At 41.5% G+C, this 21,945-nt stretch overlaps 1 protein-coding gene across 4 annotated transcripts; it reads right to left on the bottom strand.

Moving 5' to 3' along the window:
* Positions 1 to 909: 909 nt before the first annotated feature.
* On the bottom strand, positions 910 to 21,173 carry LOC114569916 (zinc finger protein 271). 4 transcript variants are annotated; one of them, XM_028600063.1, is made up of 7 exons: positions 20,794 to 21,173; positions 17,869 to 18,122; positions 15,588 to 15,840; positions 10,548 to 10,637; positions 7,207 to 7,389; positions 6,674 to 6,856; positions 910 to 2,860 (listed from the first exon to the last, which is right to left on the bottom strand). In XM_028600063.1, exons 1-7 carry the CDS (start codon positions 21,046 to 21,048, stop codon positions 2,693 to 2,695), a joined length of 1,386 nt encoding a protein of 461 aa, XP_028455864.1. In that variant the 5' UTR covers positions 21,049 to 21,173; the 3' UTR covers positions 910 to 2,692. The 4 variants fall into 4 exon arrangements, with proteins under 4 accessions (XP_028455864.1, XP_028455866.1, XP_028455865.1 ...); XM_028600065.1 differs by having other exon boundaries at positions 6,722 to 6,856; XM_028600064.1 differs by having other exon boundaries at positions 6,674 to 6,853.
* Positions 21,174 to 21,945: the final 772 nt, after the last annotated feature.

The raw sequence follows: 21,945 nt of genomic DNA, 5'->3' as shown, positions 1-21,945 counted from the left end.
GGTGTTTTTTTTTTTTTTTTTTTTTTTTTATCTAATACTGCACACCAAAAATAGTGCATCAAAATCTGTGTTGTTTGCCAATCATTGACATATCCCACACTGTGATAGTCAAAGACACTCGCCCTCGCATTTAGTAAACAAAAAATAATTCATGCTGTGTTTGTTAAAACTCAGAATGAATGTAAACAAACTGGCCTTTGAATTTACAATTCTGAAAATGAATAGATTTTTGGAAGTTATGATCATGACTGAAGGTTAAAAGATTTAAATAATGTCCTCTGACATCAGAGCAACGGCTTTAAAGGGATGCACAAAAGGTTAATATTAGGGGTTCACGATTCAATATCGATTTTTAGGCTCAAGATTCGATTCAAAATTGATTTTCGATTCAAAAAACGATTCACATTATGTAAATGTAGTTACTTTTCCCACGTGATTAAAGTAAACATACAATTTAAAATATATATATATATATACTTAAAAAAAATTGATTTTGTATCGGTAGAGCTTGAATCGAGATACGAATGTGAATTGATTTTTTGGTGTTGACTCTTCATCAAGTGGCATAAAGTCCCTATGATTACATTATTATCCATTTATAGTCTATTTGAAATGAGATAAGCCATGTCGCCCTCTGGTGGCTGCTTTCAAACTCTTCTCCACAGAGAAATGAACAGACTATCATCCCACAGACGGAGGGTAAGAACTGAAAAAGGAGGTCTGTTTCGGTTGGCACTTAAAACAGTAGCTAAACAAAAAAAATCTAAATGAAGATTGCCAATTTCAAAAAGCTGGACTACAAGTACTAGCGACTAGATGGTCCTTTACATAAGAGAAGCAGCACTGATGGTGATAATAATAAAACATTTTATTTGTATAGCACTTTCTAAATACTCAAAGACACTTTACAAGGAGAGAGAGAGAGAGAAAAAGTCATGAATAAAAATAGAAACAACTTTAAAAAAAGAACAAAAACAATGTCAGTAGAATTGTGGGTATTTCAATGAACACCGGGTTAGCGAGATAACGTAACAGAACTAGATCATGAAACCACAATATAACTGGTATTCATCAAGTTGACCATTAAAAAAAATGTAATCTTTAGGAGTTTATTTGCAGTTATCTGGCCAGCTGGCTGCTTATTGAAACACCCCGCAGGTAGGTGTTAACTAAATCCATCCTGTGAGCGCTGAGACGCAGGCAGGACGTTTTTCTAGAGGAAAAGCAACACTGGAGGGTGTGGGGAGCCGGGGTGGGCTGGGGGGTGGGGGTAGTCCAGAGCTGCAGACGTTACTGTGTTTTGGCCACTGGAGCTTCCAGATGCAGCCGTGATATGGGCTCAAAACGGGCCCAGTACTGCTGCCAAGTCACTGGGGGGGGGAAAGGGGGATCATCATGAGGGAGTTGATGTAAGGCAATGTTACATCTTCACACAGCCGACACAGCTCTAGACGGGGGTTAGACACAGTAATAATTATACAGCACTTGTCTTAAAGTGCTTTGAAGTGAAAAGGAACAAACGTGTTAACAGTCAGTTTGGAAAAAAAAAAAAAAAAAAAAAGGGATGGAGACTTGTACTGTTTATCTTCTAGATTTGAGTCCCAGCCAACAGATTATTAAAACTACAATAACAACAAGCCACCAGTCTGATGAAAGTTTTTTTTTTTAGAACAAAAAAAAAAAAAATAAAAAGTGAGCTTTCAGTTGTGTGTTGAGAGAAGGTACACCACACCGAAACGGTCCCTGTGGGTGGTCGTGGCTGGTTTAACATCCAGGTCCTTTTTCCAACGGCTTCAGTCGTCAACGACAACAACAGAGGAGCCAAACCTGGCGGTGGAACGCGGCGCCGCGTCCCCGTCGTGGTCCTCGCTGTTGATGTTTTGGGAGATGATGGGTGTGGGGCACTGGGACGTCAGGGAGAAACGGGAAAGAAGGAGGAGAAAAAAAAAAAAAAGAAAAAAAAAAAAGAAAAAAAACTGCTTTCGGAAATATTCATGACACCTCCTAACGCACAATATACACAATCTTCATTCTGGAGCACATTGAAAGGGGAACGTGAAAATAAAAAAAGGTTTCCCCTTCTCCTTCTAGAAGCCTCATTTGACTTAAACGTTTGGGTTTTTATGTTCAAAAACATATCAGATCGAAGGGAGAATTTTAGTCACATTAACGTTTGACAACTTGGCGCCTTCAGGGTTTGGAACACTCGATTAAAAAATAGCCTTTCGTTTCATTTAACATGTGGAGAAAGGGGGAGGGGGGGGGAAGAGACACTATTCATAATGGGAAGGATAGATATTTCATAAGTAGAGTGGGAGAGGAGGATGGGGAGACAAATTCTTAGTGAGAGGACAGATTAGGGGACAGACATTTGAACTTATATATCCAGTACATGGCATAGATCATACAAGAGGGTCAAGGCAACACATTTCTTTTTTTTTTTTTTTTTTTTTTTTTTTTCCTTTTTTTAAACCTAACTACTCGGTAATCAATCTCAACTAGTTGTCAATGGTTCCCTTTCCCAATCCCAAACAACGTTCCAACGGAAAGGTGAGGCGGTGGAGGGGCGTCCAAAGTCCTCCCTCCTTGATGCTGGGTCCGAAAAGGGGTGAGGAGGGTGTGTGAGGTGGTGGGGGGGGTGATGGTGGACGCAACGTGAAGGGGGGGGGAAGTTTGCTGGTTCCTGGGAGTCTCATTGATTGTAGAGGGAGCGCTGCTCCCAGGGCATGGCCTGGATGGTGCGTGGCACGGGGGGAGGCTTGAGCGTGGGCGCTCCGTTCGGATGGAGGGAGTGGCCGATGGGGTTGATGGTGGTGAGGGGGCGCTGGGGGGCCAGAGAGAAAGTGTCCTGGTGCTTCGGCTGTAGGGAGGGAAGAGAAAAGTAAAAACGTCAGTGTCAGCAGAGGGACTTGTCAGATTGGTAACCGGTTGATTGCACTGGTGAAGTTCAGATGGATGCTGGGAAAATGCCACAGGCGGCAGGAAACAGAAAACCGAGGGGTTGGCAGTGGAGGCGGAGTTTGAAGACAAGACAGAGAACACGGAGCTGCACACGTCTGAGCAACCCAGCTTTAAATAGGCATAGTTCAGATCCCACCAAGTGAGGTTGAATGAGTGGATGGCGGTCGGCACGAAAATATTCTAAATACAGCGTACACTTAAACGGAGATATATATATATATATATATATATATATATATATATATATATATATATATATATATATATATATATATATATATATATATATATATATATATTAAGGTGTCTAAAAATACATTTAGCTGCTGCCCCCGTCCACAGCTTAGCTTCCTTTGTTGGTACTTCTGCCTGCTTCTCTAAATTGGGGGCGTGCCAACCGCCATCTACTGTAGCTTATCCACTAGTCTGGATCAACGGGAGTACATTTCCCATTGTGTGTGTGTGTGTGTGTGTGTGTGTGTGTGTGTGTGTGTGTGTGTGTGTGTGTGTGTGTGCGCTCCCTTCACTACGGGAAACGACAACAAACTTCGAGCTAGCAAGCTACACGCGGCTGAAAATGGCAATCTTTGAAGAAAGTTCAGATGGTGAAACAAGGCAGGATAGCTTGGTTCTTTCGGGGAACGATTGTAAAGATTTACAAAGAGTAGGTTTACGGCATTTACTCTCCAACTCGGACGTTTTGGGACTGATTGGTGGGATTTAAATAGCTCACATTAGCGCATTGCGTGAACGGTTAATTTCAGTTAATATTGTATGTGGCGTTTTCTTTTGCGGGGTTTAAAATGTTCCACCAAAACAAGTTCTTTCCAGAGGAGATTTTGCAGAGCCGCCGTCGCTGCATCCGGAGCGGAGCGCCGCCCAAGACCATTGTGATTGGTTTAAAGAAATGCAAACTACCCAGCCCTGTCTCCACAGCGCTGTGGAGACAGGGCTGGCAATGCGAAACCAGTAATACGCCGACTATGGATAAATACTCATACAACCACACTTCAAAAGATCCGAATTAACCCTTTAAGGATTCCAACCTCTCTCTGAGGGCTCGACAGGATGTCTGCAGGGTTGCCTTCTAAATGCAACAGTTGGTCAGGTAACTTGGGCGGCAATTTGGCCTTGTGTGCTCGGATTAATAATTTAGTTTTAATAAAGTCCACTTAACTCCTTACATTTGCTCACCTGTTTAGGAATAAGGAAAAAATGGACTAACAGGAAAACAAGCTTTAAAAAGGGACAAATTTTCCTTTGAACTAAGTACTGTGCGGTGGATCTAATTAGGGCTGCTCCTTAGTCGATTAGTCAACTAATCGGTCGTTTTGGTCTTAGTCAACTTAGATTTCTTTAGTCCATTAGTCATGTTTTATGCTTTTTTTCATGCTGAATGACTTATTTCCAAGAAACGTACGAGCACATCTCTGGTAAACACAAGAATTAAAGTGGTGCTTTTGCCCGACTCTTTGCGGAGAAACTCAGATCTGTCGATTAAATCAACTAATCGATCAGTCGAAACAATTGAATGAGTGTTAGTCGACTAAAAATTTCTTCAATCGAGCACCGCCCTAGATCTAATTAATACCGATGTAGAGAGTGGCTTGTAGTGTTCAATTTGAGAATGGAATTTGGTGTGGTTGTAGTCAGTCCTTTTGAAGAACTAGTTTTTTTTGCCATTATTAAATGTTGTAAAGAAAGAGAAAGATATGCCATGAAAAGAAAAGTTTTTTTTTCTTCCATGCAAACCTTTTTCCTTATTAAAAGATAAAGTCAACATTAAATTAGCATATATTATATTTTTCTTGTGTTATGTTCCATATTAAAAACATTGAAATTGATATATAACATGACTCCGATCTGGATGCACTAGTTCCATTCCCCAGCATTTAAACCTTAAGATGACTGAAGATCACCTCAGACTTTTTTTTTGTCTTTTGGACCTGCAGACTCCAACGTGAAGACTTGAGGAATCCAATCCTAACAATTGAAGAATTCTATAAACTTGATGCCTCTTGACCAATATGTGAGAAAATATGACTCATGTGCAGCTCCTTACTACAACATCAACATGTGCCAACACCAAGTTGAGTGAATGATTAGTGTCAGAGGGTGAAAGGCAGGACTAAGTTAGCAGCACAGCCCCAAGTTAGTAGTGTCCATCCGCCAGTTCGGAGCCCATGAACTGGCTTTTAGTCTGTTGCTTTTCTTTGCTGGGCACTATGAGCATCGCTTCAACTGTTATCCTCAAACTACGCTAAAAGTTAGCTAGTTATTAGTACTACTAGTCCCCCCTATTCAATCTATTGGGCACCACTATCAGGAGGCCAATATTGCTACCAATACTAATGAAGCCTACATTGTCTCGGAGCCAGGACTGGGGGTTAAATGGACCCATTAGTGCTCATCTAGATGCTTTTCTTGCCATGTGTGGACCTCTACACCAGGTCAGTTCTACAGAATAATATCGAAATGGTGCGACAATCAATATTAGACATATGTTAGACTAGTGTCATTTTCAATAAATAAAACCATAAATACATGATGATAATAGGGTGATCCAGAAAGTGCACCCTGTTTATTTACCAGGGTTTAGACTTATTTAATCAGGACTTTACCTGGAAATGACTTCACATAACTACTGGACCATAATTATTTTGTTCTTAAAAATGTAAAAGTGGCATTTTTATTTGGTAATGTTAATCTGCTGCTAAGACTTAACACTACAACTTTAAAAAGGGACAGTTTGACAAAAGAGACTTGGACTCAGGCTTAGATCTACCTAATAGTCAGACTTCATCTAAATTCATCTGTTGCACAAAGCTGTCTAGCTCTTGACTTTATCAAGTAGGACTCATTTGTCATGAATTCTGGGTAAATTAGGACTTTTCAGGGCTAAGGTCTTTATTTTTGCAAACTGTCTAACTGTCATCAGACTGATCTAAAGAGACTGGCCTAACACTTGCAGACCAGGCTGAAGTATCTTGGTGAAACCAGAGCCAGATGGCATCTAATGATACTTCATTTTAGCTGCTGAGCTAAAGCTAGCTATTGTTTTAGTTTCACAGACTCCAAAAACACCCCCAAAAAAAGGGTCGCACAACCAAATCTATCAGACCGTGGGTGAGTGTGATGGTTTTCTACCTTTATAGTTTCATAGACAGACAAGGTCAACAATTAAAATGATTTCAATCAAATATCAATGTTAAAATATCAATGTGATGTGCTTAAAAGGTCTAATAAATCCAAATATTGCCTCCTATATATACACTTGTATTGGTAGTTAGACATAACTGCTTGTGCATGTCATTTTCCAGCAATCTACACAATCTACTTGTTATCTTGGATATTTTAATTGTCCTGTCACTATAATTTTCCCCCCCCGCGATGACATTGTAGAACATGGCCCTAAAAATATTTGGAATAAAACCAGCAGACTAAAAGCCAACGTTAAGAAGACAGCTCAGAGTGTGTCCACCAGGCGTCTCTACAGATGGCAGCACTCAGACAAAGGGCACCAATCTCCATCTTAGCTCACTACTGCCCGTCCTCCCCACAGGCAGGAGGAGGACAGACGGGAGCTTTGAGCAGAGGCTCCTGGTGGACACACTCAAATATATTAGTCCCTCTCTCCTGATGTTAGTAGCCGGACAGGGAGAAAGGCAGCTAGGCAGCGGGCGGCGGGTGTGTGGCGGTTTCTCTCTCCTACCATGGGGTTGGCGCTCAGCCTAGTGTATCCCGAGCTCAGCTCCTTTACCTCAGGTACCAGGGGCTGGAGCAGGGAGTAGGAGGAGGATGGGGTGCCACTGGAGGAGGAGATGTGTTTGTTGGAGGACGTGCTCCTCATGCTCTGCTGGCTGCTCTGGGAGGACACTGAGCTGGGACGGCCCTGCTGGGACAGACAGAAGGTCAGCACATTCTCTCTGGACAGCAAAACTCCCATGTGGGTTACACTGCAAATGGCTAATAAAGTGAATCTGAAAACTCCCATTAAAAGAACGAACCCCTGTGATACTCCTTTTCAGTGTCAAGTAAGTCAAACAAGCCACTCAGCAGGCTGTGCTTGCTCAGGCAGCACCTATACATACTTATGTATTTTTTTTATTACTTTGTACATCTATTACATACACAAAAAAAAAAAAACTATGAAAAGACTATAAAAGACGGGAAAAATCCAAAAAAAGCATAAAAAGGGTTCCGCAGTGTTTGCTCCAGCCCTGGAAGCTGGTTTCTCGTCCCTACCTGGTGCGGGTCAGACTGGCTGGTCACTCCTCCCTGGGACATGGGGGAGACGCAGTGGGAGGGCAGAGGTTCCTGCTGGCCGTGTCCCCCATGCGGCGCTTGCATCATGGCGTTGGCCCTGTTCTGCTGTTGCTGCTGCTGTCGGCGATGACCGCTGCCATAATTGGAACGACGACCACCGGACTGGATGGGAGGAGGGAGGAGAGCAAGAGGTGGACAGAGGAAGACGGGAAGGAGAGGCATTTCGCAAATCACGTCAGTCTTTATGCACGGCAGTAATGCACATAAAAAAAAAAAAAAAAGCAGAGGAGAGGTGACAGATGAATGTGATGAACTTTCCACCGATATTCCGTTCCTTCTTGTGCCGTTTAATGCAAATGTCTAAAGTTTGCGTATTTCAATTCTGTCTAATTACCTTTCACTAACCTACATTTAAAACTAGGCTTAGGCGATTGCTAATATTTTTGAAATTGTCCAAATTGTGGTTACTCGAGATTGCTGATAGACGATCTTATCGCCATGTAGCATAACATACTATGGATATGCAGAGCGCCTTCCACTTTTATCAATCAAACTGGCTACACCGGCCTGGCTGTCCTGCGTAGGACATATTGCGTTATTTCCGGTTGACGATGCTTCGGTGTTACCGACAGCGTCTTCCTTCGGTAGCTCGATGCAGTCGATTTTGTCACATTCTTCATTGCGGCGGCTTATTGGCTGTTTTACATCGAAACCTACGTTAGTTTACTCAAGCACTCACAGGCGCTCGCCTTCTAATAGCGACTTTCTCACTAATTCCATTAGTTCTGGGATTAGATTCAGTCCTGTTAGCTACTTTAGTTCAGCCGTTAGCGATGGCTTCTCTCGCTTTTTGGTCTCTGATGATTTGCGTGTCAAATGTTTAGCCATTCCTTTGCCTATGATAATTGTACATGTAATAACTAATTTGCCGTGTTGGAAGCAGAGGCTCCGCATTTGGAAAGCCCGATCGTTAATGTTAAGGCTCCGACACACCAACCCGATTATCGGCCGTCGGACAGTCTGGCGAGGTCGGTGGCGCGAGTCTCTTCGGTGTGGTCCGTGCCGTCGTTGGTCGGAGGAGTCGTCGGCGTTCAGCACGCGCACATCAAGTCGGCGTCGCTTCGGTGTGTTCCGGGGCACGTTTTTGAGAGACGGAAGCCGACTGATCAGTCCGACTGCCTGGGTTGGTGTGTCAAGAGCCTTTAGCTGCTGTAACTGAGGCCACAGCAGTCGGTGCTGACCTAATGCAGCTCCCGTTAGCCGTCCCCTGGCGGCAGCCAGGGAGGCCGGGTGACTGTCCGAAAGAAGCACAGCCCATCAGGTGTCCGATCCATGGGAAAAAAAGTGGCAAACTGGGTTGTAATTAACAGAGAATTTAAAAAACACTCTTCCCTTGCGCTGATTAACAGGGCTGAGTGGGCGGACTTACCGCTCCACCAGAAACCTCTCTGAATGAACAGTAGGGCGCAGATACTAGACATTCTTTATGACATCTTAGTTCTGATCATGAGTTAGTTCCAATTGCTTTAATATTGGCGTAGAAAAAAAACAAAACAATTGCCCATCATTCCTTTAACAGTCGATATAAGACCTGAATGCCAATTGGCACAAGACTTTTTTTTATATATATATATATATATATATATATATATATATATATATATATATATATATATATATATATATATATATATATATATAAATAAAATATAAATATGAGGGGATGGAGTGATCCAGTTGTACACACACACAAACATACACTCACACAAACATTAATTCTACCCAACCTAGAGAACTATATATTTTGTTCCTGTCAACACCAACATGAATCGAATCTAGGTCTAGCTTCTGGAACCATGACAACTATAGAAGATGCTTGCCTTGCCAATTTGTCCTCTAACCCTGACAACTATAGTATTTATGCGGACATTAGTGTTAAACCTAAACCTTCTCCCTTTCTCGTCATGCAACATTTATACGGTTTTATGTCTTAAAACCAAGGTCTTATCTCCGTAGTTCAGACCATTGTCCGTATCGGGGGGTTGTGTTTACATTTTACAGACGAGGTTCCCCGTCCAGACAATTGTACAATATGTCAAATTAACTGAGACGGGTTTGAAACAAATCCAGTTCACCAGTTACGTAGACCTGGAAGTGTTCATCAACTGCATTTTTACACACACACAACTTAGGTTAAAGTATGAAGTAATTGCACAATAAAAGATTAAGCTTAAAAAAAAAAGACTGCTTCATATTAATTTAAGCTTAACTATGGGATGCATATGTAATGTGGATCTGTTCACGGCCAGTATGGACAAGGGAACCAAATGCTGCAACTGATAACCTCACAATGCCACATAAATACATCAGTACTGTGTTAAGACAGACCTGATGCCCTTGAATCAGCTCTTCAATTTTCACTTTAAAAATGAGTTGTTTTGATCAACTGGATGTTGTCCAAACCCAGTGATGACCTGTTGACTTCCAGCTGTATCAGGGCAACATAACCCACTAGAAAGCTGTGGGCCCTTATGGACACCCCAGCGTTTCTGCCGTTCTCTGTGCATTCTGTAGGTTTTAGTAATTAGTTCCAAAGTTTTTATTTTTAAATTTTTTAGATGTAATGGTCAGACCTGTTCTAGTCTCAAAAATTTAGACCTATCTCCACAGCGCTGTGTCAGTGCTGGAGTATGGTCTGGCTACACCACCTGGATAGGAGAAAGAAAAATAAATAAATAAATAAATAAATAAAAAAAACACGCTCTGGCTTGTTTGCATTTCTTTTAAAACCAATCGCAAATGTCCTGGGAGACACTAAGCCCCGATAGCAAGAGGGGAGGAACATTTTTATGGCCGATTTTTGTCTCGTTCGCAGTTGTAAAACAGAAAATGTTCGCAATATACTCAGAAAGTCCCCCAGGGTGCTCGGTGTCATCTAGAACATATTTTCCATCGTCTATGGAGAAGTTCCACAGTTTATACTTGAGGACACCACACATTTGAGTTTTAGCACTCCAGTTTTTGGATTTTGGGAGAGAGTTGACCATAGGAGTCTGACCATAGGAATAACATGTTGTTGAGTTCCCCTTCAACACTGCTGCCAGTGCAGTAACACCGAGACAGATGACAGCAACAAGGGAAAATATTTGCAGCAAAAAAAAATAAAAAAAAATAAAAGTTTGTGTTTGTGTTTTTGTTCCTGACCATCGCATTTAACACTCCTGTACAAGTTGGCCCTAACCCACAGCTACAGTTTGATCTGCTGACTCTGCCGCACACGCACACACGACACACACATGCTCACTCACGCTCAAACCAACCTGGTTTTTGGCCGCGGCGCTGCAGCGGTGCTGGGCCAGGTCCAGCATGGTTCTGTAGCTCTTAAAGCAGGACGGGCAGTTGAACCGGTTCTTATGAACCAACCCCACCAAACACAGACACACACACATACATTTGGATTACTAGAACTGTGAGGAAAATCCACTAAATTGTGTTCCTTCCCTAACCCTAACTCTTTCCCTAAACTTAGCCTAACCCTGGTCTAACCCTGACTCTACAGGAGGACTACAGTAGGTTACATGCACACACTTCATATAAGCAAATACAATTGAATATGCCTTGGCAATTATGCAACTCTTCAGACACTCACACATGCAGTGTTTCTGCTCCATCTGCAGTGCACTGCCAGTTTTGGGTTTTAACACGCCTGCCACAGAAACATTCATGTCAATTTCATTATGAAATGTTAAATTGATTAATTAACTTGTTTCTGCTGGCGCACAAGTGGACAAACAGCAGTTTGTTTTCATTGTTATATAGAGTTCCAAGAGGAGCGGCCTAGAAGAGGGTGTCCCAATCGGTTTTTCTATTACTATTTATTCTTTTCACGGTATAGGCCTACTCAATGGGATTCAACATAGAACCAAAAGACTCTTCTGGAAAAGGTACCCTTAAGTCTCAGCCTCAGGTGATGGAGAAGAAGCCAATCAGAGGAGTGAATCAGAGCAGTGTTGTTGCAGTCAGAAGCAAAACACGGCACCATTGTTTCTGAACTCAGAATCCTAAGTTAACCTAGAATCCAAAAGTGAATTAATGTAAACAGCAGACTGGGTTTTTAGCTCCATCAACGTCATAATCTTACCGGAGCACATAAACGGACATTTTTGGTGTGCTACTGGCAGTTTCCTGTCAAAGGCACCTTGGGAGTCGTAGTTACACAGTACACAGACATGTACCCGTACGCAATTCATTCGTTCATTTTTTTTTTTTTTCCTCTGATGATTTAACTGGAAGCATTGTTCGTGGAGACAATGAATGGGATTTTTACTTTTGGATCCAGGGTGGCCAAAATAACTTCTGCCGATCGGCAACGGTTACCATTAGCAGTAGACCGAAAAATCCATACGATACGTCATACACAACCGTATTGTATACCGTGCAAATTCACACCAATTGGTGTGTAATAGATCGGTTCTAATTAAGGCAGCTTAGCCTTCAGCCTGGAGCTCCCATTACTAAGCCCACAGGGTCTGGCTCTTACAGTTAGCCCCGTCAGTACAGGGGTTCTCGTGTGCATGTTACAGGAGGATTTAAATCTTTGGTGTACCAACCAAACAGGTATGGGGAATGTAATTATTAGGGGTAAGTTAGGGGAATCTGTGTCTTATGTATTATGCATTGTAACTTAATTACACTTAAAATAAAAACCATCTTGATCTTAATTACATAGTTAATAATAATAATAATAATAATAATAATAATAATAATAATAATAATCATCATCATCATGTATTGCAGATGACCCTCCCACTGCACAAAGAGCAGAGCATCATATCAGCCACACCACACAGACCATCACACATCACACAGGGCTCCAGACTAACGTTTTTCATTAGGAGCACAGTGGCCCCCTACTGAAAATTTTAGGGGCGCAACCAGAAATTTTAGGGGCACACACCGTAAATCAACATGCTAACCAAATATTCACATTTCTACTAATTTCCACTGTATTACTAATAAATACTTTGATAATAGATGCAGAAATTACACTGTGCGGTTTCAAATTCAGTGTCACTTTTGAAGATGCAACATAGAAGGCACAATTGCTGTCATGACAGTAAAACAAAATATTTAAAAAATATACCAACTCTGGTCTACAACTACAATGAATTCACCTTAAAATTAAACATGCATGGTTTAGGCTACTACCCTTAGGGTTGGGTACCTTTCGCATCTGAACGAATTCATACAAAAATTATAACGGTACATTTTTTTGGTACTTTCCCTCTGTATTACAAAACAATTATTTCAGTTGCAAAAATAATTCCAAACCTATTTATCCTATGTAGTTAGAACATTGTTATTTTATTAGAATATGTTACACTCTAAAGAAATTAAGCAAAAATAAAAATAAAACCCCTCCCTCTCTCCTTCCAAACCATCCCTACAACCTATTAAATTGAATAATTATTCATTTCTTAATCACTAACTTTTTTAGCCTGTTGTATTTTCATCATGACCGTTTTTAATTGCTCTTTAATGTTTCATGTAAAGCTCTTTGAGTTGCCTTGTTGCTGAAAGGTGCTGTAGAAATAAAGTTGCCTTGCCTTACAGCCTCAGCCTGTCAGTCACTCACCAGGGCACAGTTGCACACTGTTGAGCCTGCTGCTTGTCTCAGAGGAAGTGTAACGTCAACAGCACCGTGACTGTTTTTAATATCACATCACAGCAAACGCTGTCTGTGTGAAGTTTTTAAAAACTGTAACCATACTTGAAACCACTTTATCGGCATCACTCGCTGTGACTTCAACAAAACAGCCGACGTAGTTTGCGCCGATCGCACCTCTGCGTGTGTGTGCTAGTGTGTGCGTTTGTGTCGGAGCACCGCTCTCTGTCAATTTTCAGAGAGGAGAGATAAGCTTGCGCTTACGCGCTCAGGTACCTACGTTTCGACATTTAACGTGTAGCGTTAACGTGTAAAAGGGGGCAAATTTACTGGTCCCACATGTGCGACTGGATGTAAAATTCAGTCGCACACTCTCAAATTTTGGTAGCAAAATGCGACCATTTGGTCGCAGTCTGGAGCCCTGTCACACACAATTAACATTTCTGTTACAGTGATACTTCAGTTGTATTAATCAGGGGTGCCACGGTGCTCAAAATCCACTATTCGATTCAATTTCTCTCTTCTTTTTTTTTTAAATGTGGCAGAAGGGTCTCTTGCAAGAACAGTTTGAGTTTCTCAGAGTTTAAAGTGCAATTGGAATCACAATTAGTTAACGAGGTGCACCTGAAGGCAGCATGAAGTACTGTCGGAGCCCACATGCTTTACGTTCGTTGTTTGTTTACATCAGTCACTCCCGCAGAAAAGCAAAACGTTGCCACACCGTGACTTCAGGGAAGCAGGAGGATTTTTCCAGTTCTGTTGTTTCGCCATCATCTCTGACAGTGGCCATGGTGTGTGGAAAAGCACAGCTGCAGGCTACCGGTAAGCTTACGTTATCCGGTGTCTTTAGCTGCATGCCACCAGCCGGTAAGCTACGCCGTGTCTGTTGTTGTTTTTTGATTCGGCGTGCGCAAGAAGGCGGGGTAGGGGAGAAAGAAATACCGGGGGAATCGCCAATCCTGCTTTTGATAGTTGAAATCAAAAGCTCATTTCGATCGATTTTCTTCCTATTCAAAATAGAAATCATGACACCCCTGGTATTAATAGTGAATATTAAGTATGTAGAAGTGTAACTTGAAGTTCCTGTATAGAAGTATGATACTCAACAGTGGAGCTGTTGAGTATCATACATCTATACATGAGATGCCAACATTTAGTTAATTATTTATTGAAAAGGGCTTGAGAATCAATGTCAATGTCTGAAGTTTGTAGCGAGTGCCACACACTTTTCACCAGATATTTGGACTGAAAAATCTGCTGGGAATAATCACGAGAAAAGCAAAACACATCAAATATGCAACAGAATGATTTAAGTTACTATACATCAGGCATTAGACCTTTTCTTATAAACATGGTAATATACAGTACTTCTGCTTGATCTTGGTAGGGAAGAACCCTAGTTTCTGTGAATGGTCAGATGACACATGAGGGAGCAGCCCCCCCCGAGCAGATGTCTAATGGAAATTCTTTGTCTAATACTAACCTGAACATTTAAGTTTAAAATTTAAAATGCTGTAGTGATGGGGAAAGTGAGTGTGTGTGTCTGATACATATCCAATCAACAGTTAGGTAAATCAAAGTATTTGGCATCCCTGGGGGAAAAAAATTAAAAATACTGTGAAATCTTCAGCTGAGAAGTTTATCGGGAAAGTTTAACAGTGCCTAGCATAGCAATAAATGTAACGATCGGTCATTTGAAGTCAGAAACTGGATGGTTGACATTCAATATATTAATTTATTATCTATTGTGTGTATTAATGTGCAGCTAACGCACGGCTGAAAATAGTCCAATAAATGGACTATGTTGAGTAACACTTGTCCAGTTGTAACTGTATATTTGTGTCTGAAATACACAGTTAATGGTAGGCTTATGTGCACACGTCTACATCCTGTGAGCCAGACTAGATGTCAACACACACAGAATTGTTAATCAATTGCACTGATTAATGTTAAATTAATTTTCCGACTTAACCTTATACCAGTGTTGACTGAAGATTGAGACTAAAGCCGTTTATAAATACAAGAGTAAGAGGAAAGAGGAGCATAGGAAAGAAATTCTTACATAGGAACAGCTGATTGGGGTACAAAGATTTTGCTCATCTCTTGGAACTGTGATGCATAAACTTGATCGCAGTATCAATGACATTCAGGAAGCAAAACACATGCTAAATTTAAATATCTAATTACATGTAGGTCTGGGTACCGAACTTGGGAACTTTTAGGCACCAACCTAATTGCGTTGTTGTAGTATTGAGTATTTAAAAAAAAAAAAAAAAAAAAAAAAAAAAAAAAAGCCCCATCATTCAATACCAAATTTTAAAACCTATGGAGAAATTGTCATCAGCATCAATGAGCCAATAGGCAGGCAGCATGCTCCTACCAAGATCTAATAATGCTGCTGATTGGCTGTCTAACGTTCGATGTCGTAGAGGAATGCAGTGAAAACACTATGTTACGCACAGAGACAGGGATTTGTACTGTAATGTTGCAACTCCTTTTTGTTACAATAGCTTTCATGAAATTTGAATTGAAAAGAAAGTATTGCTCAGGAACTGGTATTGAATTAACCGTATCAGTACTGGTACTGCAAAATTACTCTCACGGCATTGTTATATTAGCAATACTAATGCAGCCCAACACACACCCTGCCAGGCATCGCCCACTCTGTTCACAGCACCGTCTCACACACACCCACCTGGTTGGTTGTAGCAGCAGCAGCAGTGCAGCGGTGCTGGGCCAGCTCCAGCATGGTCCTGTAGCTCTTGCAGCAGGAGGGACAGTCGAAGCGATTGGGCCCGTCGTCGTGGATCCTCTGGTGGTTACGGAGGTACCGGGCCAGACGGAAGGCCTTCCCGCACAGGTCGCACATGTAGCGCTTCTGACCGTGGATTCGCATGTGGTTGCGCAGGGACATGTAGTTGGTGTAGGGCTTGCTGCAAAAGTCGCACCTACGTTTTGGAGGAAAAAATAAATAAATAGTGTGGAGGTTAGAGGTGAAAGGGGGTAAAGGATAGGGCTGAAACAGTATGTGTATTCGCCCTGAACCCTTTTGGTAAACAGGGCTCCAGACTGTGACCAAATTTGAGAGTGTGCGACTGAATTTTACATCCAGTCACACATGTGCAACCAGTAAATTTGCCCCCCTTTTTTTACACGTTAAAATGTCGGTACCTGAGCGCGTAAGCGCAAGCATATCTGTCCTCTCTGAAATTTGACAGAGAGCGGCGCTCCGACACACACTCGAGTCACACACACTCGAGTCACACACACACACACGTCACACACACACGAGTCACACACACACACGAGTCACACACACAGTCGCGATCGGTGCAAACTACGTCGGCTCTGTAGTTTTGTTGAAGTCACAGTGAGTCACGGCAATGCCAATAAAGTGGTTTCAAGTGTGGTTTCAGTTTTTAAAAACTGCAGCGTTTGCTGTAATGTGATATTAATGGCCAGCCGAAAACGGCCACTGTTGACGTTACACTTCCTCTGAGACAAGCAGCAGGCACAGTGGTTTCTCTGCCCTGATGACTGACTGACAGGCTGAGGGTTGAAGGCAAGGCAACTTTATTTTTACAGCACCTTTCAGCAACAAGGCAATTCAAAGAGCTTTACATGAAACATTAAAGAGCAATTCAAAACGGTCATGATGAAAATACAACAGGCTAAAAAAGTTACAGTGAGTAAGAAATGAATAATTGTTCAATTTAATAGGTTGTAGGGACGGGGTTGGGAGGAGAGAGGGAGGGTTTTATTTTTATTTAATTTCTTTAGAGTGTAACATTCTAATAAAATAACAATGTTCTAAGTACATAGGATAAATAGGTTTGGAATTATTTTACAACTGAAATAATTGTTTTGTAATTACAGAGAGAAAGTACAGAAAAAAGGTACCGTTTGGTAGTGGAACCGAATTTCGGGTATCTGTACCGATATTGGTTCGGATGCAAAAGGTACCCAACCCTAAGGGTAGTAGCCTAAACAATACATGTTTAATTTTAAGTTGAATTCATTGTAGTTGTAGACCAGAGTTGGTATATTTTTTTTAAATATTTTGTTTACGGTCATGACAGCAATGGTGCCTTCTATGTTGACTCTTCAAAAGTGACATTTGAAACAGCACATTGTAATTTCTGCATCTATTATCAAAGTATTTATTAGTAATACAGTGGAAATTATTAGAAATGTGAATATTTGGTAAGCATGTTGATTTATAGTGTGTGCTCCGAAATTTTCTGGTTGCGCACCTAAAATTTTCAGTTGGGGGCCACTGTGCTCCAAGTGAAAAAAAAGTTAGTCTGGAGACCTGATAAAGGACGTCTGGATCGGTGCCCCGTGTACGTCAGAAAAAGTTTATAGCTAATGTTCTATCTCGCTGCGGTCATTGAGAATACCTAATTAAAGCATATGGTCAAGAGTGCATTTTATTCAGTTCATTGTGCCTCCCCTATATAATAGAGTGTGAGCTGCAGCCCAGTTCAGGAATTAGCAACAGGTCTTATGATGGAGCATTACGGACATGTTTATTTATTTTTGACAATATTCCAGTATTTGAGTTGCTTAACCATTTATTATGGCCAATATGCCGTTGTTGTTGAATGTTTATACTTTTCAAATTAATGATTTTTTCCCCCCGCACTTCTTGCATTTTCCTCGTTACGAAAACATACCGAATCGTGACACCAAAGCCGGGGTACATACCGACGCGTGAATCTTGTGTACCGTTACACCCCTAGTAAATGACATCTCAGACATTTACCTTATGTTCTCCACTCACAGTGACCTACAATGAGTGAGGGGGTAAGAGCTCTGTGTCTTATTCAACAACATTTTGGCATGATAACTGACATTAATGGAACACCTAATGCCCGGAATGCAGGAATATCTTCGCCGTCTATGTGAAGAGAAAAATAAAGAAAGAAAGAAAAAAAAAAAAAAAAAAAAAAAAAAAAAGAGTCCCGAACCCCTACCTGAAGTCTCCAGTCTTGTGGGTGAGCTTGTGGTTGAGCAGGGAGCTGGCATGCTTGTAGGCGCAGGTGCACATGTCGCAGGCGTACGGCCTCTCGTCGGAATCCATGTCGTCTGGCGCCGTCGCCGCTGGCGCCGGTGCTCGGGACTCCAAGGAGAGACTGGAGCTGGAGAGTGACGCTGAGGAGAGACTGGAACTGGAGAGGGCTGCCGAGGACGTAGGGAGCTGATCGCACCAGCTGATGGTCGAACTCGGCTGTCACAGAGGAGAGGAATAATTTCACTACAGAATACATATATATTAACAAATTCACACTTCATAATTTTCTTGGTGACTGGAAATTTCCTTTATATATATATATATATATATATATATATTTTTTTTTTTTACACGTTTTAGTATAATGTGGTCCAAAGTTGCAGTTAACAGAAGACATACTGGGTGTCAAGAATGAATTTGCATGTGCAACTGAGTGCATACATGACTGAAACTATATGTTCCATAGATGATAGGGACACGTCATTCCAATACCAAGACCTACTGTGAAAGAGTAGACTTCAAATTTTAACTTGAAAGCTTTACCCTGTCGAGCCATAGACTGCTTGTCAGATGAAAACTATCTGGAAGTGCAAAGCTGTGAAGAAAAGCAGCTCAGCACCACGGAGAGCAACTCGGCCCACATTAGAGCTCTGCATGGGCCTAAAACTGAGAACTAAACACGGCCCAATACCAGCATATTTAAGACCCCATCTGACCAAACCTGAACGGTGCTGCTAAATGTCAGACCCAAAGCAACATCGTTGATTTATTTTTATCCAGTCAAGACCGTTAGCTAGCCACGCTAATGCAAAACATCTGTATCTTTAGCTTCTTTTACGGAGCATCGCATCTATTGCAACACATGACCCAGACTCAATGAATGGAGACAGAGGGAAATTCATGAATGACATCGGAAAATAACCTACACCCTGAGCTTCTCCCTGCACAGCTCTGACATGTCTGCAGATGAATATGTTCTCTAAAAAAAAAAAATGTTGCAGCGCCATTATCTTTTGCAAATACGCCTTCTATGGTTTGTTTAGTATGTTGACTGAGTGCTCAATGTAACCTAACAAAATAAATGCAAGTTTACAACAACACACGGAAATTAGGAAGTACACAATCCGAGCAACCGCTGCAAATTGAGCAACTCATTTGTCAATTTGACAGCATAGAACAGTCCCTGGCTACTATGTTAGGTATGCTATTAAGGAGCTATTATCTAAATATATGCAAGTGATGGTGTTGTACTGGACTGCATTATATTTAAATACGTTTCTAATTTTCCACCACCTTAATGTATGTAAATGGGATGGGCAAACACAAGAAACAGCTCTCAATATAATGTAGTCAAATTCAACATCACTGCAAACTAAAACCTCAATAATAAACATATAGTTGACAATGGCAATCGAAACTGAACATTAGGTCTGTTAAGGTAGAATGTGTGGCAGAGCTGTTGTATTAAATTGCATTAGATTGTAAAGGTGTTCCTAATAAAGTGGCTACTTTAGTATAGAAACACACCGCAATTATAGAAACATAAGAAAGACCCTGGATACTTCTGCGGTTAGGTCTGTCTCTTGGAGCATTTGCTGGCGTTTCTGTATTTTAAGCATGATGTGTGGTCAAATTTGGAAAAGGCTTTTTTTTTTTTTTTTTTTTTTAAATATGTGTGTGTGTGTGTGTGTGTGTGTGTGTATATATATATATATATATATATAAAAAAGGGCTGGGGAGTAAAACTGCTTAACATTGGCCTCTTAACCACTACCCTAGCACTGTACATAAAGTGTGAAGGAGCTCCACAGGTCCATGGCCGAGATGGGGGGACACTGAAGGCCTCCATGGTCACATAAAAATAGAATGACCATCAATGCAGCAATGGGTATATCTGGGCAATTTAACAACTCAGTGGAATTAGCTGAGATCCCCGTACACACTGTGTGATACATGTATACCCATTGAACTTGCATGTGTGGGTGTGTGACAGCTAAAGATGCTACCATAAAAAGTAGCCTATTCACATTCCCACATTCAAATATGAAATAATGGCTAAACATATAAATTATTGTGTGGGTTTCTGTGCGAGCTATGCAGATAATCTGTTCGCCGAGAGCGACCATGAATGAACCCCACAGTCTGGCATCACAAAGAGGTCTTTCAAAGTCCTCCGCGGGGCGTCTTCCGCTCCCGTTTCCTGTGGGACAGCCTGGTCGTGTTTACTTTGCGATGTTCGCTAACAATATTGCAGGCCTCGTACATACACGTCTGCTTTATTTTCCTGCTCAAATAAACCCTCTACGGTCCACGATATTGGAGCGGTCCTTTCGCGCCTTTCTAAACAAGGTGCTACCCAAACAAATCACGCTGACTTGTTTTGCACGGGCTCCGGTGTTAGCTAACCGCGCTGTGTTTGGCTGGTGCAGCCAGTGTTGTCTGAACTGAGCGTTAGCTTGGTGATGCTTGGCTACAATAACATGCATTTTTACAACCCTTCGGCGTATCTTCACAACACAGCACGAACATAATGCTGGGCATACAAGTCCATTGTCACCAAACCCTTTATAGGAGTTGTAAGAGATACAGTATGCAAGAGCTAAAATTTACTAGCCACTTAGCACGGCAGCTAAGAGTCAAACTAGCTAGGCCATGAACCGCTCAGCATGACGATTGTTACGTTAGCAAATAGCTAACGAAGCTGCTCTGTAACATAACCTGCAACTTAAGACCACCCAGTGTTGCCGAACTGGATTCCAAACACTGGTTTAACAAACACGTATCAAATAGAGATTTTTTCCCCGTGCTAAGTTAGTCAAATGTTGCCCCGTTTGATATTTATCGGCTTGGCTCGCTAGCTAACGCTGGTGGCAGCTGGCTTTCTTACTCCGGAGTCGTTGGGATCCTTTTTCCAGAACAATTGAGAGCAGTGTCCGAAAGACTCTGTTGATGTCACATAATTCACTCCGTTTCTATCTTGAAAGTCTCCGTGTGTGCTGCCGGTATTTGTCCTGGCGTACATCGTCGGTTTTCGGATAATTCGACTTTTTCGGGCTGAAAAGAAATAGGGCCGCTTTGTCGGGATCTTCTTCCGAAAAGAAAAATATTTCTTCTGTGAAATGAGCGTTTTGGCGGCGGACATATCCAAGCATGCGGGGCATTACTGCCGCCTACTGGACTGGAGTATACATTGTATGGCTATTTACCAGCTTTCTTCAATCACATTTTTAGAGATATCATGCAGTGTGATATCAAGGTATCTGTACAGTCGAGTCATCTTTATTTATACAGCACATTTGAAACAACAGAAGTTGACAGAAGTGCTTTCCAGTCGATGCAGATGGGTTAAGATCTGCCCCAATACAGGTAAACAAACAACATTAAAGAAACGGAAGGTGCATATCAAGCAGTAAGACAAACATGTCTCAACTACGTAGAAAGAGAGAAAACTTTAGTGAATAATGTGTAATAGGGTTAAAACAGACACATAGAAATGTTAGGCTTAACATGATAAAACCAAAGTCAAGTAAAGAAATGGGAAGTTAGAAGAGGAGGAATCAAATCAACAAAATATTAGAAAGCAGTAAGAGAGCATTAGAAATAAGTCGAGAGGAGCCATGACAGAAGCCATGGGGACAGCCTCGGACTGAACTAAAAACCAGTGAAAAACTGTAGGTCTTTACATGTGATTTAAATGTTCCAATGGTGGAACATGACTTAAAGGTGCTGTAGGTAGGATCGCGAAGATCCAGGACTTAGCCAAAAAAACTGAACAGCAACAACTTGTCAGTCCCTCCCCGTCTTTCTGCTAAAGCGGTCTTCTAAGCCCCTCCCCCCACAAGGGAGAATGAATGTGTGTGCACGAGCAGTGATTGACACGCAGTTAGGGTTCTACTTGTAGATAAGTGATTTTGAGTCTGTGAAAAGCGCTATATATATTCAATTTATTATTATTATTAGATACTAGAAGGCTATTTTTGTGCACTTGTCAAAGCTCTTTACACAAACCATGTATAAACTATAACTAAAGACGTTTCTG

The sequence above is a fragment of the Perca flavescens genome, chromosome 15 (assembly GCF_004354835.1).
Source record: "Perca flavescens isolate YP-PL-M2 chromosome 15, PFLA_1.0, whole genome shotgun sequence".
Taxonomy (NCBI): domain Eukaryota; kingdom Metazoa; phylum Chordata; class Actinopteri; order Perciformes; family Percidae; genus Perca; species Perca flavescens.
Note: the sequence above shows the minus strand (reverse complement) of the source record. Positions and strands in the feature narration are given on the sequence as shown.